The 16,767-nt window shown below is 37.9% G+C and overlaps 1 protein-coding gene across 1 annotated transcript in view; it reads left to right on the top strand.

Moving 5' to 3' along the window:
- Positions 1-16,767, top strand: part of RYR2 (ryanodine receptor 2) — an 830,352-nt gene that overhangs the window by 417,665 nt on the left and 395,920 nt on the right. The window contains exons 15-16 of the mRNA XM_027531123.1: positions 5,810-5,993; positions 9,139-9,274. Coding sequence (XP_027386924.1) covers positions 5,810-5,993; positions 9,139-9,274 — 320 coding nt within the window. The remainder of the gene's footprint in view (positions 1-5,809; positions 5,994-9,138; positions 9,275-16,767) is intronic.

Consider the following 16,767-nt stretch of genomic DNA (forward strand, 5'->3'; position numbering starts at 1 on the left):
CTTCTGTATTTATATTTATTCTCCTTTTGATGTCTCACCACAAGCCTATCACTAAGCTACTGTCTTTTCCTGAGTTACCCAGCATCTCCTTTTAAAATTTCTCTCTACTGTGATCATGTAACAGGTGCCATGGATGAACAGGATGAGTCTGTTTCCCTCTTTTTTACACTTACCTAACCTTAATTGTGTATTCACTTTTTTTTTAAATTAAAATTTAATTTAGCTTTTTTCCCCCTCTTCTTTCTGGAATACTTACCTGCTGGTTATATTGTTCATCATGTCTATATATGTATATCTGTATATATAGATTTATTTATGTGCTTGTTAATATTACTGAATTATTTGAATTCCTGAATTTATATAGCTTTAATGTAGCCTGATATAATTTAATTTAGCTTCTTTAATATCCCTTAGAAACTGAAAAATTTTACATGATTATTGAAATTGTAAAGGGTATGTTTATGTTAAGTAATATAATTTGATCCTTCTATCACATTCATAAAATCACTGCTGCTGCTGCTGCTGCTAAGTCACTTCAGTCGTGTCCGACTCTGTGCGACCCCATAGATGGCAGCCCACCAGGCTCCCCCGTCCCTGGGATTCTCCAGGCAAGAACACTGGAGTGGGTTGCCATTTCCTTCTCCAGTGCATGAAAGTGAAAAGTGAGAGTGAAGTCGCTCAGTCGTGTCCGACTCTTCGCGACCCCATGGACTGTAGCCCACCAGGCTCCTCTGTCCATGGGATTTCCAGACAAGAGTACTGGAGTGGGGTGGCCTTCTCCATAAAAATCACTAAAAGTATTTAAAACCGCAATATCTGTACAATATTCAGATATTTTTCAAGGTAATTTTTTAGATATTCATGTATTAATATAGATTCATGTAGTATTAAAAGCCTTATTTAAAATATGTAAACAGACCTTTTTTATTTTGGAGAGTGAAAGTCAAAATCTATTTAGTGTTTATACATTTGTGTTTTTCTAATGTAGTGTATTTTCTGTGATCATTCTGGTCTCTGTCACCAAGGTTAAGGTAGTGGTCGCGGAGTGTTTGTGAGGGTGGACGTGTGCATTTGTTTCTGTGTACAGGGGAATGTATTCTATTCTTCTGGACTATTTTTTTTAAGTGTATTAATTCCCTGTGGGACAAGGGATAAATCTGTTTGTAATATGGTTTAATCTTTAAGTTTTGAAACGTAGGGACGGAATTCATAACTTTGGTTTTTGTTTTGACATAATGTGATTCTCCCACCTTTGGTTTCCCCTAGTTTTTTTTTTTTTTTCATTCTTTTGTCCTTGATAAATTAGGATGAAAAACATCCTTATATTGGATAGAAGTTCTAAAACTTTGCATCATTAACAATTTTAAGAGTCTTGGACAGCATTTTCTGACAAGTTTCTCCTAGAAAGCAATTAATTGATTACATTTTTTGTAGCAGATATATTCAACCTAATAATCTAAAAACTGACATTTACTATTATTTCCCTTTAAATTTGAAAATGTAGATATTATATTTGAGTTATTTTTGAATTTTATTTACATTTGTAGGTGAGATTTGAATTTGACTTTGTTATATTTATCATTCAACTAGAATTAGTGGGTTAAAATGGTTAAAACAGCAATATTTCATTGTATATATGTGTTCATTTTAAAAAGGGAGAAAAAATTTTCTCCTGCCAAGTCATTTCTGTTGCTTTTTTAGCATAGAAAGAACTTACAGAGATAACAAGACAAGGTAATAGATGAATTTCATTGATGTATCTGATTTGGAAGTTCAGATAGAAACTTTAGGATAGTCATGCAGTTTAACTATTTTAGCTGTTTATAAGGTTGAAGTCAAATATTCCAAAATAATATTTAGGGTAAATGATGATATATTTAAAATTATGTTTTGAACATCATAAGTTCAAATTTTTTTTAAAACATTTTTTTTCTACTTTTTTTAAGGAGCTCATGATCTGAGTCATAGTCCCAGATCTTGTTTTTACTGACTGTATCGGGCTTCTCCATCTTTGGTTACAAAGATGCTTCTTATTACAAAATTCAGGCTTAAATTGAAGAAAGGTAGGGAAAACTACTGGGCCATTCAGGTATGACCTAAATCAAATCCCTCGTGATTATACAGTGGAGGTGATGAACAGATTCAAGGGATTAGATCTGGTAGACAGAGTATCTGAAGAACTGTGCACAGGGGTTCTTAACCTTGTACAGGAGGCAGTGACCAAAATCATCTCAAGGAAAAAGAAACCCAAGAAGGCAAAGTGGTTGTCTGAGGAGGCTTCACAAATAGCTGAGCAATGAAGAGAAGCAAAAGACAAGTAAGAAAAGGAAAGATAATCCCATTTGAATGCAGAGTTCCAGAGGATAGCAAGAAGAGATGAGACGTCCTTCTTAAGTGAACTATGCAAAGAAATAGGGGAAAACAATACAATGGGAAAGACTAGAGACCTCTTCAAGAAAATGGGAGATATCAAGGGAATATTTCATGCAAGGATGGGCACAATAAAGGACAGTAATGGTAAGGAGCTAACAGAAGCAAAAGAGGTTAAGAAGAATTGGCAAAAATATACAGAAGAACTATACAAAAAAGATCTTAATGACCCAGAAAACCACGATGGTGTGGTCACTCAATTAGAGCCAGACATCCTGGATTGTGAAGTCAAGTGGGCCTTAGGAAGCATTACTACAACCACAGCTAGTGCAGGTGATGAAATTCTAGATGAGCGATTTAAAATCCTAAAGGATGATGTTATTAAAGTGCTGCATTCAACATGTCAGCAAATTTGGAAAACAGCAGTGGCCACAGGATTGGAAAAGGTCACTTTTAATTCCATTCCCAAAGAAAGGTAATGCCAAAGAATGTTCAAACTACCACACAATTGCGCTCATTTCACATGCTAGCAAGATTATACTCAAAATCCTTCAAGCAAGTTTTCAGCAGTACGTGAACTGAGAACTTCCAGATGTACAAACTGAGTTTCAAATAGGCAGAGGAACCAGAGGTCAAATAACCGTTTGTTGTGTCACTGAGAAAGCAAGGAAATTCCAGAAAAACATCGACTTTGGCTTCACTGACTTTGTTAAAGCCTTTGACTGTGTAAATCACAACAAACTGTGGAAAATTCTTAAAGATATGAGTATCAGACCCCACCTTACCTGTCTTCGGAGAAACCTATATATAGGTCAAGATACAACAGTTAGAAGTGGGCATGAACTACTGACTGGTTCAAAACTGAGAAAACAGTACAACAAAGCTGTATATTGTTACCTGGCTTATTTAATTTATATGCAGAGTACATCATGTGAAATGCTAGACTGGGTGAATCACAAGCAGGACTCAAGATTGATGGGAGAAATATCAGCAACCTCAGATATGCAGATGATACCACTCTAATGGCAGAAAGTGAAGAGGGACAAAGAGCCCCTTGACGAGGGTGAAAGAGGAGAGTGGAAAAGCTGGCTTGAAACAGCATTCAAAAAACTTAAGATCAGACATCTGGTCCCATCACTTCATGGAAAATAGAAGGGAAAAAAGTTGCAGCAGTGACATATTTTATTTTGGGGGGCTCCAAAATCACTGTGGATGTTGACTGTAGCTGTGACATTTGCTTCTTGGAAGGAAAGCAATGATAAACTTGGACAGTTTATTAATAAGCAGAGACATCACTTTGCCCACAAATGTCCGTATAGTCATAGGTATGATTTTTCCAGTAGTCATGTAAGGATGTGAGAGTTGGATTGTGAAGAAGGCTGAGTGCCAAAGAATTGATGCTTTCGAACTGTGATGCTGGAGTCGACTCTTGAGAGTCCCTTTTACTCCTAGGAGATCAAACCAGTCATTGCAAAAGGAAATCAACCCTGAATATTTATTGGAAGTATTGATGGTAAAGCTGAAGCTTTAATACTTAGGCCGCCTGATGTGAAGAGCAAAGACCCTAATGATTGAAAGATTGAAGGCAAAAGGAAAAAGGAGAGGTAGAGGATAAGATGGTTATATACCATCATTGACTAAATGGACATGAATTTGAGCAAACCATGGAAGATAGTGGTAATTCTGTGTGACTCAGAGGGTAAAGAATCTGCCTGCTAATGTAAGAGACCCAGGTTGAAATCCTGGGTCAGAAGATCCCATGGAGACAGAAATGGCTACCCACTACAGTATTCTTGCCTATAGACTCCTATGGACAGAGGAGCCTTATAGGCTATAGTCCATGGGATTGCAAACAACTGGACATGACTTAGTGACTAACACTTTCACTTTGGGAGATAGTGGAGGACAGAGAAGCCAGGCGTGCTATAGTCCATGAGGTCACTAGGAGTCAGACATGACTTGGTGACTGAACCAACAATTTTTTTTTTTTTAATATAAATTGCACTACAGTCAGATAACTCAAAAGACATATTTCCTTGGAATAAAATATTGTCTTACAGTTTTGCTAATGCAGAAGGCAGGAAAGGAAGTGTAATATTTTTATGCATCAAGTTTTCTCATGACCAATATGAATATTGCTGTATCAACTATAGTATAGGCATTCTCCCATTCTTTATGCTGCTGCTACTGCTAAGTCGCTTCAGTCGTGTCCAACTCTGTGCGACCCCATGGACTGCAGCCTACCAGGCTTCTCCGTCCATGGGATTCTCCAGGCAAGAACACTGGAGTGAGTTGCCATTTCCTTCTACAATGCATGAAAGTGGAAAGTGAAAGTGAAGTCGCTCAGTTGTGTCTGACTCTTGGTGACCCCATGGACTGCAGCCTACCAGGCTCCTCCATCCATAGGATTTTCCGGGCAACAGTACTGGAGTGGGGTGCCATTGCCTTCTCCATTCTTTATGCTAGCTGTTGGGTATTCTTTTACTAAGCATTGTATTTTGAAATACTTTTTATTTATAAACACTATTGTTTAAAATTCTTTTAGGATACATACACAGCTATTAGTTTTAAATTCAGAGTCTCAAAGCACAGCAAATTATCACATTTAAATTGCAGTCATATTTTTTTCAAAGTCTAGAAAATACAACTTGATGCTGTTTCTTATCCTACTTTTAAAATACATCTCTTTCAGACGATGGAGAAGCATGTTAATATTTTGTTTTCTGATTGAATTTTCTAATTTTTTATCATGAGGATAAATTTTAAATTGGCAGAAATTGGGCAGGATGACAGTGAGTATTAGTGATGGGATAGCAGTAAACAGTTCCTATGCCAAAAACAAGTAAATTTCAGAATTAGAAACCTGGGAAATTGCATCTCAATCCTTAAAGTATGTTATGCTTTAAAATGAAAATCAACTGGTTTCTGATTATTTAGACTATGGTTTTGTAGGTATCAGTTATCCAGATCCTTTAGATTTTCTTCTAAATGAGTTTTTCTTGATACTGGTGCCTTTAACATAGCATTATATATACTTGATAGAATATAACATTTCTAATTAAAAAATATTATTTTTGTTTGAGAAAAACTAGGGCCTTTCTAGGGCTTTTCTGGTAGCTGAGATGGTAAAGAATCCACCTGCAATGTGGGAGACCTGGGTTTGATTCTTGGGTTGGAAAGATCCCATGGAGGTGGGCATGGTAACCCACTCCAGTATTCTTGCCTGAAGAATTCCATGGACAGGGGAGCCTGGCAGGCTACAGTCCATGGGGTCTCAAAAGAATCAGACATGACAGCAACTAAGCAGAACACAGGGCCTTTCTTACTGTTCCTTTTACAGGCATATAGGGAGAGAAAGTAAAGCTTCAATCATCTATAGATTAAAAAGTAATAAAATTGTGGTTCACTGATGTGGAGAAATATTTGTTATTTATTTTAGGGGCCTTGATGCTCTCAGCAAAAAGGTGAAAGCTTCCACAGTAGACTTACCTATAGAGTCTGTAAGTCTGAGTCTGCAGGACCTTATTGGCTACTTCCACCCACCAGATGAGCATTTAGAGCATGAAGATAAGCAGAACAGATTACGAGCTCTGAAGAATAGGCAGAATCTCTTCCAGGAAGAGGTGAGTTTCTACCAACACTCATTTCTGTCTTTGGGAAACACTTCTTGGTGGGGGACATTCTCTATCTGTTTGACTTATCTGCGTATTGAGATACATATGAACAGGTGTGCAACTGTACAAGGGAAGAAGAGAATCAGGCCTTGGAGGAATCCTGCAATGGTTTTTATTACTCTCTCAATAAGTATTAATTTTAAAAGATGACACTCTTCACTCCTCTGGCAAAAGGCATTTTTATTTCACTGTCTGCTCAGCCTTCGGACACGACTGAAGCGACAGCAGCAGCAGCTCAGCCTTCACTCTGATCATTGTTGTGCTATAGTTTACTTTATGGTCATCATATAAAAAGAGACTCTCAATTTGTCTAAATGAACACAGCGGGTTCATTGGGGCTCCTCGGAAATGCCTCAGGACTCACTGGAGCTTTGTATTGGGGATGGAAGCTGTCTGGGAGAGGGCCACCTGGGGAGGCCGGCTCTAGGCTCCCTGCTGAGACAGAGCAATCCCTCTTTTTCTTTTTTGTATGTGTTAAGATTCTATATATGATTATATTTTACAGAAGTTCCACTGCTAAGCCATAATTTATAGGCAAGGAACAAAAGGACCGTGTGATGTATCTAATGGTCCTAATGCTAATGTTAGAACTAGTATTCAAGAATTTCCGTGGGAGGGTGTCAGAGTTGAGCTGGCAGATCGAGCAGATCAGCCTCTGTTCCCTTTCTTCTCAGTTCTCCCTGTACTAATGGACTATGTGGCTCAGTGCATTTTTCTGAGTAAAAGTAACTAAGAGAAAAAAAAGAGTAATGGAGATTACTGAGCTCCCATAGTCCCCGGGTCTATATTCTTCTAGTTTTAAAGCTGTTTCCTAATTTTCCATCAAAAGCCATTGAAACTGATAACTAATTTTTGAGAATTTTTTTCACTGTGTACAACAGAAATAACCCACTTAGAGACCATAATATCAAGAAAGCACAGGAAATGTCAACATAAATATATAACAGCAATATGGAATCGTTGCCTGGGATTATTTATTTTTGTACATGCCAAACTGCTGGGCATACCACACTCATTTTATATCTATAAGAACTAGAATGAAATACTGAGCTGTGAAATTTTAAAATATTGATTTGGATTACTGTATTTTTTTTTTCAGTTTCTCATATAACACACTCTGGATGGGAACCTAGAAGTGTTCTTAGGGCCATGCTGCTGCTGCTGCTGCTGCTAGGTCACTTTAGTCGTGTCCGACTCTGTGTGACGCCATGGACGGCAGCCTACCAGGCTCCCCCGTCCCTGGGGTTCTCCAGGCAAGAGTACTGGAGTGGGTTGCCATTTCCTTCTCCAATGCATGAAAGTGAAAAGTGAAAGTGAAGTCGCTCAGTCATGTCTGACTCTTAGCAACCCCATGGACTGCAGCCCACCAGGCTCCTCTGTCCATGGGATTTTCCAGGCAAGAGTACTGGAGTGGGGTGCCATTGCCTTCTCTGTCTTAGGGCCATAGTGCCTCTTAAATTCTTGATGTGAAGTAAGTTAATTTGTCAGCTCCTTATAGCTTTTCCATTCGTGTGCTTTGCCTCATTTTGACAATCTTGATCTAGAAATAATAATAAAAGTATAATTTGAAATGTAGATAGCTTCTTACAAAGTTTCTATAATGAATTTTTGATTTGCCTTAAATATCTTTCCATGAGCTTTCCTGTATTTAGTACATCTTCAATTTACTGTTAAAAAGTGATGAAGATGATTGGTGGTGGTGGTGGTGATTATATCTTCCTTAAGAGTAAGGATCTCCTCTTATGTTTATGTGGGGGAGGAGAAAAATCATTTTCTTCTGTTCGACTTCATTGGTTGGGGCCCTGCAGGTTGCACCAACAAAAGATAGATGTACAAGTGAAGAACAAATAGAAGCTTACTAATGTATGCATTGTGTGTGTACATGGGAGTACTCAGTGATGAGTGACTCCAAATATCACCAACCAGAGTTCTTGGCCTTCCCCAGTCAGTAGAAATTGATCAGAGGCCAAACGAGGAATTCAGGCAAGGCTTTATTGGGGTCCCTGCTGTAGCACAGGGGAAGGGAGAACAAGCAACAGATTCCTTTGCTTGCTCACTCCATGAAGGAGGGGGACAACCTGATTCCTTACATGGGGCAAGGTAGCGTTGTATCCAGGAGTCAGGTGGGAGGGTTGGCTTAGATGGTTTGCCCTCCTCTTAAGTGATATTGCATGTAGGGGACATGTGCAGCACCTTGATTTTGCTTCAGGCTCTTCAAAAGTGGCAGTTGAGTTTTGCAGTCTCTGTATCTTTTGTCTAGAATTTGTCCTGGCTGTGCATGTACGCAGTTGTTTTTAGTCCCATACCGTTTCCTTGTATTCTGTTGTCTAGAAGAGGTGTGTCCGGGTGCAAGCAAGCATTGAGGCAGAGGGTCCCAGGTCCCAGCCTGTCTCACAAGTGGTTAGAACTCAGGTTTATGTAGCATGCTAATTAAAAAAAAAAAAACAAAAAACAATTTGTAGAGAAGTGATAAGACAAAGTAAAGGAATTTTGAGCTTCTGGGAGCAACAAATTGTCAGAAGGTAAATATAAGGTGGAAACTAATGGATAATAATGACTAGTGTGATGCATAGATTGTTCTGTGCAGGCTCTGGACTGATAATAGACTGGCATTGTCTCAGACGTCCTCCTGTCCTTCTGGTGGAGTGGAGAAGGGTAGGAATTATTCGTGTCTGATTTTTCTCAATGGCCTTCAGCCCCAATATTCCTTATGCTGAAGTGGCTTATTTTGGGGTGGCACTCTCTGAACCTCTTCACTCACAGTAGAATGCTTTTTTGATGTGGTTAATCAACCTACTATTAAACCTTGCAATTTATTGCAGTAAGTAAGAAATGCATATTTTTATTAGTTCTGTTTCTGTTTGAGAATAGCACTCAGGATTTAAAAACCACTTGAAATATTTCAAGAACATTTTATTTCACACGCAAGTGTGTTTCTTCCTGTTCTTTGAATAAATGATCTCAATGTTCTTTATGATTAACAGACTTACTTCAAGCCAGACGTTTAAAAAAAAATCAACTTAACAATTTCTTTTTTTTTTTTTGCCTGTGAGCAGAATCACAGTTTCTGACGGTTGTCTTTCTACCTTTCCAGGGAATGATCAACCTTGTGCTCGAGTGTATAGACAGGCTGCATGTGTATAGCAGTGCTGCACACTTCGCAGATGTTGCTGGGAGAGAAGCAGGGGAATCTTGGAAATCGATTCTGAATTCTCTGTATGAGTTGCTGGGTAAGAAGTATGATTGGCTTTTTAAGGCAACTGAGTTTGTCTATTCAACATGATCCTGTAACAGTTACAGCAGCTTTATAACTTGCTCCTTAATTGAGGCTTTTCATGTTTTATTATTGCACTAAAGCAAACAATGTTTAGTATTAATATTTAAATCTATTTCTGAGCATGAAACATGGCCATAGCCGTAGATTTACGTTTGATTAAAAGAGGAGAGTCGTCTAGGGTATAGTTTTGTGAGCGAGGGGACTCTAAAGGGATGCATATTAAATACTTCCTTTTTGATTCTGAAGTTCGTCCCACGTGAGCCCATCTTCTCACCATTCCATCTTGTCAGGGATCTCCTTTAAGCTTGTGGAGATCTGTATCTGCACCTTCCAGGTGCGCTTGGCATACACTCAGCGAAAATTGCAGTAGTTTATTCTGTGTTCCTCTTTGCTCTTTACAGACATTCATAATGTGGTTGATGGCTTTAACATGGTGATTTATGTCACAGGCTTAGCATAACATATTATTCTTATCATATATTCTCACTTCTTTTGGATACTTTTTTTTAAAATTTTATTTTATTTTTAAACTTTACAAATTGTATTAGTTTTGCCAAATATCAAAATGAATCCACCACAGGTATACATGTGTTCCCCATCCTGAACCCTCCTCCTTCCTCCCTCCCATACCATCCCTCTGGGTCGTCCCAGTGCACCAGCCCCAAGCATCCAGTATCGTGCATCAAACCTGGACTGGCAACTCGTTTCATACATGATATTATACATGTTTCAATGCCATTCTCCCAAATCTTCCCACCCTCTCCCTCTCCAACAGAGTCCATAAGACTCAGTGTCTCTTTTGCTGTCTCGTACACAGGGTTATTGTTACCATCTTTCTAAATTCCATATATATGCGTTAGTATACTGTATTGGTGTTTTTCTTTCTGGCTTACTTCACTCTGTATAATAGGCTCCATTTTCATCCACCTCATTAGAACTGATTCAAATGTATTCTTTTTAATGGCTGAGTAATACTCCATTGTGAATATGTACCACAGCTTTCTTATCCATTCATCTGCTGATGGGCATCTAGGTTGCTTCCATGTCCTGGCTATTATAAACAGTGCTGCGATGAACACTGGGGTACACGTGTCTCTTTCCCTTCTGGTTTCCTCAGTGTGTATGCCCAGCAGTGGGATTGCTGGATCATAAGGCAGTTCTATTTCCAGTTTCTTAAGGAATCTCCACACTGTTCTCCATAGTGGCTGTACTAGTTTGCATTCCCACCAACAGTGTAAGAGGGTTCCTTTTTCTCCACACCCTCTCCAGCATTTATTGCTTGTAGACTTTTGGATCACAGCCATTCTGACTGGCGTGAAATGGTACCTCATTGTGGTTTTGATTTGCATTTCTCTGATAATGAGTGATGTTGAGCATCTTTTCATGTGTTTGTTATCCATCTGTATGTCTTCTTTGGAGAAATGTCTATTTAGTTCTTTGGCCCATTTTTTGATTGGGTCATTTATTTTTCTGGAGTTGAGCTGTAGGAGTTGCTTGTATATAGCCAAAGCCATCTTGAGAAAGAAGAATGGAACTGGAGGAATCAACCTACCTGACTTCAGGCTCTACTACAAAGCCACAGTTATCAAGACAGTATGGTACTAGCACAAAGGCAGAAATATAGATCAGTGGAACAAAATAGAAAGTCCAGAGATAAATCCACGCACATATGGACACCTTATCTTTGACAAAGGAGGCAAGAATATACAATGGATTAAAGACAATCTCTTTAACAAGTGGTGCTGGGAAATCTGGTCAACCACTTGTAAAAGAATGAAACTAGAACACTTTCTAACACCATACACAAAAATAAACTCAAAATGGATTAAACATCTAAATGTAAGACCAGAAACTATAAAACTCCTAGAGGAGAACATAGGCAAAACACTCTCTGACATACATCACAGCAGGATCCTCTATGACCCACCTCCCAGAATATCGGAAATAAAAGCAAAAATAAACAAATGGGACCTAATTAACCTTAAAAGCTTCTGCACATCAAAGGAAACTATCAGCAAGGTGAAAAGGCAGCCTTCAGAATGGGAGAAAATAATAGCAAATGAAGCAACTGACAAACAACTAATCTCAAAAATATACAAGCAACTCTTTTGGATACTTTTGTTGTCATCTTCTCCTTCATAGTAATGTTCTCTTCTTCCACTTCTTCATTTTTTATGTTGTTTTTGCCTTTTAAATGTGTCTTAGAAAATAAACTTTACTTGTAACTGTTGGGTATAGCAAGAAAGTTCCAGATCAACTGATAGAAGGTCATAGCCCCATGTTTATTGCAGATACACCTTCCTTTTGGTTTCTTTATCAAAGATGGAGGAAACAAAGTTTTCTTTGTAGTTCCCTCCAGGTTGAAATGCTATATTCTATTATTTTACTCATTCTCTGAACACAGCATCACACATCTCATACACTGGTAGCCTACACGTCTGGTACATAGCTGGTGTTCAATAGATATTTGAGATGTAAACCTCAAGATCATGTTGAGAACCTGGTATTATAGGTTTCTGGTTAATTTCTCAGTTCTTCCTCTTGTCTCCACCAATATTTATTTCAGACTCCAGGAAGCCCCCACACACACAGTCAGCATTTTCATTGACTCTCCGATACTTGAAATACAACTTCATATTCTAGAATAAGAAGAATACTTGAGTATTCTTGAAATCCTCAAGCCCCATGGCTGGTCTGTCCCTTCCCATTCCCCTGTGACCTCAGTCATTTTATCTGTAGTCTCTCAGTCCTACCTAGGTCTTTATCTCTAATCCAGCACTGTCCTTTCAGACTGTCTAGAATTATTTTGTATCAGAGATTTTATATGCAGTAAATGTATATTTATTTTTAATATATGCTATACATTACATATGCATATATAGGGTATGTATTTCTTAAATATATGCATTTATTTCCTTAATTCTTTGCATCCTTTTTGATTAAGGGAGGATTTAAAGGAGCTACATTAAATCCATTTAAGGGACTTAAAACTGACATAACTAGAACCCCCTAAAACTCACATCGTAATGGAAAATAATAGCATAATACAACATATGTAACTAAGATAGCATACAATGATTTCAGGCAATGCATGTTTGTGGCTTTCAAATTGATTTTTTCATTCAACAAGAGACATAAATTCTCAATATACTTTCTACTCATACACACACACACACACTCTTAACTATAACTTATATTTTCACACTGCTATTCCTGAGAAGGTTTTTGTTAATCTGCTACTCCTGTGTGTGTATATGTGTGTAGGTATGTGTATATAATTAAGGAAGCTTTTCTGAAGATATATATGTGTGCATGTGTGTGTGTGTATGTATATATATATATATATATATATATATATATATAAGGATCTTCTGAATATATACATACATACACACACACACACACACACACACACACACACATATATTCCTTTTCCCTTTTGCATATTTTCCCAAGTGTCTTGCCTCTTAATTCCTTATACAGTATTCTGAAGGGGCAGAGACTGTGTCCTGTTGGGGGAATGTGGAATCCAGTGGATGTGGGTTTCAATAGAAGCTCCATTCATTCATCAGAGATTAATTGGATGCCTGCTATGGGAAATATTCTAATCTGGGAAGTGAGGTACAGTTGTGAGCAGCATATATTCTCTGCTGTCATGAATCTTATGGTTGAGTAAGAGAGAGACAGGTGGTATAAATAGCAAAGCTAGCCACAGTGCTGTGTAGTTACTGCATTTAATGCCTTGACCATCTTTATACATGTTACTATTAATCTTTGTTAGTGATTAGTAAGAGACTGATAAATTTTACTACATAAGAATGAAAATTTATAGGATAAATAATATCATTAAAAATAAACAGGTGGGAATTTAATAAAATATGCAGTCTATATGAAAGACAAAGGCTTAGTTTCTGTAATATAATTTTCATAAATCTATAAGAAAATATCATGTAACAGAAAAACAGACCACTAATAGCAATAGATACTGTATAGAACAATGAATAAAATAACAGATTTTCAACATGACAAATAAGGAAATGGAAATTAAAATAAGCAGAGATCATATTTCATTTATTAGATTGGCATAGACAAAATGGTAATACCCATCATTGGGGAAAATGTTGAGTAGGATCTTCTTGGTGGGAGTATAAATTGATGAAAATTTTAAAAACCAAGCAAGCCTTAGTCAACAGTATATACAAAACTTTAAATGTGTATATCCTTTTACTCTCAGAATTTCCACTTTAAGAAATACAGTCTAGAGACATATTTCTACAAGTGTGGAAAGGATATCCACTGAAAAATTATTTATAAATAGCATAAAATTGAAAACAATTTTTCTATCAACAGGGAATTGGTTATATAAGTAATAATATACCTATAGAGTATAAAACTGTGTTATCATTGAAAATTGAGAAAAGTATACCATTTGAAAAATTGTATGAAACAGGCTAGACTGCTGATCTTTTTAGTATGGCAATGTAGGATATGATATTAAGTAAAAAAAAAAAAAAGCAAGATGCTTACTGTATGTATAGTTAGATTCCAATTACATACAATTAAAAATATGTAGAGTAAGATACATTCATGTGTATACAGTGGATATTTCTGAAAGGGTGCCCAGAAAACTGTTCAGTAGCTGCTCCTTGGGAGAGAGATCTTTTACTTGTCTCTGTGTAATAATAAACATGCTCTTAATCTGTCCGCATGTGTTATTCATTTGTTTTTGGCTGTGCTGGTTCTCCATTGCTGCGTGAACTTTAAATGATGGCAGCAAATGGGAGCTACTCTCTAGTTGGCTGTGAGAGGCCTTCTCATCGTGGCGACCTCTCCCGCTGTGGGACACAGGCTTTGGGGCACAGGCTCAATAGTTGTGATGCACGGGCTCCATTCTCCATGGCATGTGGGATCCTTCTGGATCAGAAATTGAGCCCATGTCTCCTGCATTGGCAGGCAGACTCTTTATCACTCGGGGAAGTGTTATATGTATTACTTTTATTGTTGAAAAAAAATAGATTAACAGAAATGTGTAATGCTAGATAATTGATAATGAAAAGAAAGCTAATTTATTCTTTCTAGTTGAGTTAAAAGATAGAATATTTATGTCACTGCATATAAATAGAATATTTCTCAGTATACACATGGTTTAATAATGGTTCAGATCAGATCAGTTGCTCAGTCATGTCTGACTCTTTGCGACCCCATGAATCGCAGCACACCAGGCCTCCCTGTTCATCACCAACTCCTGGAGTTCACTCAGACTCACATCCATCGAGTCAGTGATGCCATCCAGCCATCTCATCCTCTGGTGTCCCCTTCTCCTCCTGCCCCCAATCCCTCCCAGCATCAGGGTCTTTTCCAATGAGTCACCTCTTCCCATGAGGTGGCCGAAGTACTGGAGTTTCAGCTTTAGCATCATTCCTTCCAAAGAGATCCCAGGACTGATCTCCTTTAGAATGGACTGGTTGGATCTCCTTGCAGTCCAAGGGACTCTCAAGAGTCTTCTCCAACACCACAGTTCAAAAGCATCAATTCTTTGGCGCTCAGCTTTCTTCACAGTCCAAATTTCACATCCATACGTGACCACAGGAAAAACCATAGCCTTGACTAGACGAACCTTTGTTGGCAAAGTAATGTCTCTGCTTTTGAATATGCTATCTAGGTTGGTCATAATAATGGTTGGTTCAGGTGAATAGAATTATGAGATTTGTCACTTTGTTCAACTTCGACTTGTCACTTTGACTACTCTTCATTTTCTGTTTTTATTATAGTGAACACTGATTTCATGACCAGGAAAAAATAGTGAATAAAATCTTATTTGACATAAGAACCATTTGACACCAATAGTTTTTACTGAAGTTGATGTAATCATATAATAGGTAAACCTGTATATGTAAGTGTTTATTTTGCCTTGGCTGGAGAATTCTCCGATTGTCAGCAATACTTTGAGTTCAACAATATATTTATGTCATTGTTCCTCTTTACCCTACTATCAGAAAGTTTGGTTTAACCATCAGTAACTTCAGCTTAATTAAGCCTCCTCCTCATTCTTGCAGAAGGGTAGAAGTAGAGTCTCTCGTGTAGTTATGTATAAAATACACCTTTTCCTTCTTTTACTTCAGCAGTTTTGTTTAGCTTGGAGAGAAAAGGGAGATGGAGGGAATGATAATCTGTAACAATTTAAAAATTTGATGTGAATATATTTAATATGTGTTTTAGATACAGAATGACAAAAGTAGATTGCCATCTGGAAGACCTGGGGATCTTACAGACACTGATATTCATAGTTTGAAAAGCATCACTGGGACATGCTTTCATACATCTTTTTTGGCATCCACACAATTAATCTGCAGGAGGCTTACAAGCCAGGATAATTTTCTAAAAATGTCTAAAAAATGCTCTTTGGTAAACTCTCTCTGTGAATACTCATTTTATGAAAATTCAGAGTATAAAGCAAACAGGGTAGACATCTTCTCTTTTAGGAAGGCATAAGTTACCAGTTTCTGAATCTTTAAAGGCTGAGGAAGGGTAGAGCAAGGAAAGATTTTTGCAGATCCAGAGTATTTTCCCAGTATCTTAGGGACACAGATTTTCCTAAATGCCCTAAAACACTGTGGGAAGGCAGTCAAGGGGTAGAAAAGAAGGGCATTGGCTTCAAACACACTCATACCAGATATTACCCTGGCAATCGTACTTACAGTTTTTTCTCATCTTGTTCTCAGGAAACCCTAAAAAGACATTTCATTACCAAGACACATTACTTTTTTTCCAACTTGGTAATGATCTCATGGCTATGAAATGAAAGTCATTAATTTTGATAGGAATTCATTATCTAATCAAGCTTGTGAGATACCTGTTTTCTTAATTTGCTTGTATACTACCATGACCCTGCCCTTCTAAACTTTCTAGACAGAATTCCAGCAGGAAAAGATTGTGGGGGAGGGGGGCTGCATAACTCAGGACCTGAGCACAGACTCAGGGATCAAAGTTGTCTGGCTTTAAGTCTTGGCTCCACTGTGAGCTGTGTGTGCACGAAGAGCTTTTTCGTCTCCTTTACAGGAAAGCTGGGGACTTCCCTGTTGGTCCAGTGATTAAGACTCCATGTTTCCAATGCACGAGATCTATCCTTGATCAGGGAAGTAGATCCTACATTCTGCAACTAAAGATCTCGCATGCCACAGTGAAGACTGAAGATCCCATGTGCTGCAACAAAGATCTGGGGCAGCCAAATTAATTAATATTTTAAAATATTATATAAGAAAGTTGCTGTTCTCACCCCTCAGGGTAGAGAGAGGGGAGAAGATAGCAAATTCCCCATCTCTGGCAATAAGGGTGCCCTTCTACTTCCAGATGCAGGGAATGGAGGTGAATCTTTCATGTGAGAGATTTATTTCCTGCTTTTAGGGAGACAGATGGGGGAATCAGAGTGTCCATCTTGCTTTGGCC

Source organism: Bos indicus x Bos taurus, chromosome 28 (assembly GCF_003369695.1).
Source record: "Bos indicus x Bos taurus breed Angus x Brahman F1 hybrid chromosome 28, Bos_hybrid_MaternalHap_v2.0, whole genome shotgun sequence".
In the NCBI taxonomy this organism is placed as follows: Eukaryota; Metazoa; Chordata; class Mammalia; order Artiodactyla; family Bovidae; genus Bos; species Bos indicus x Bos taurus.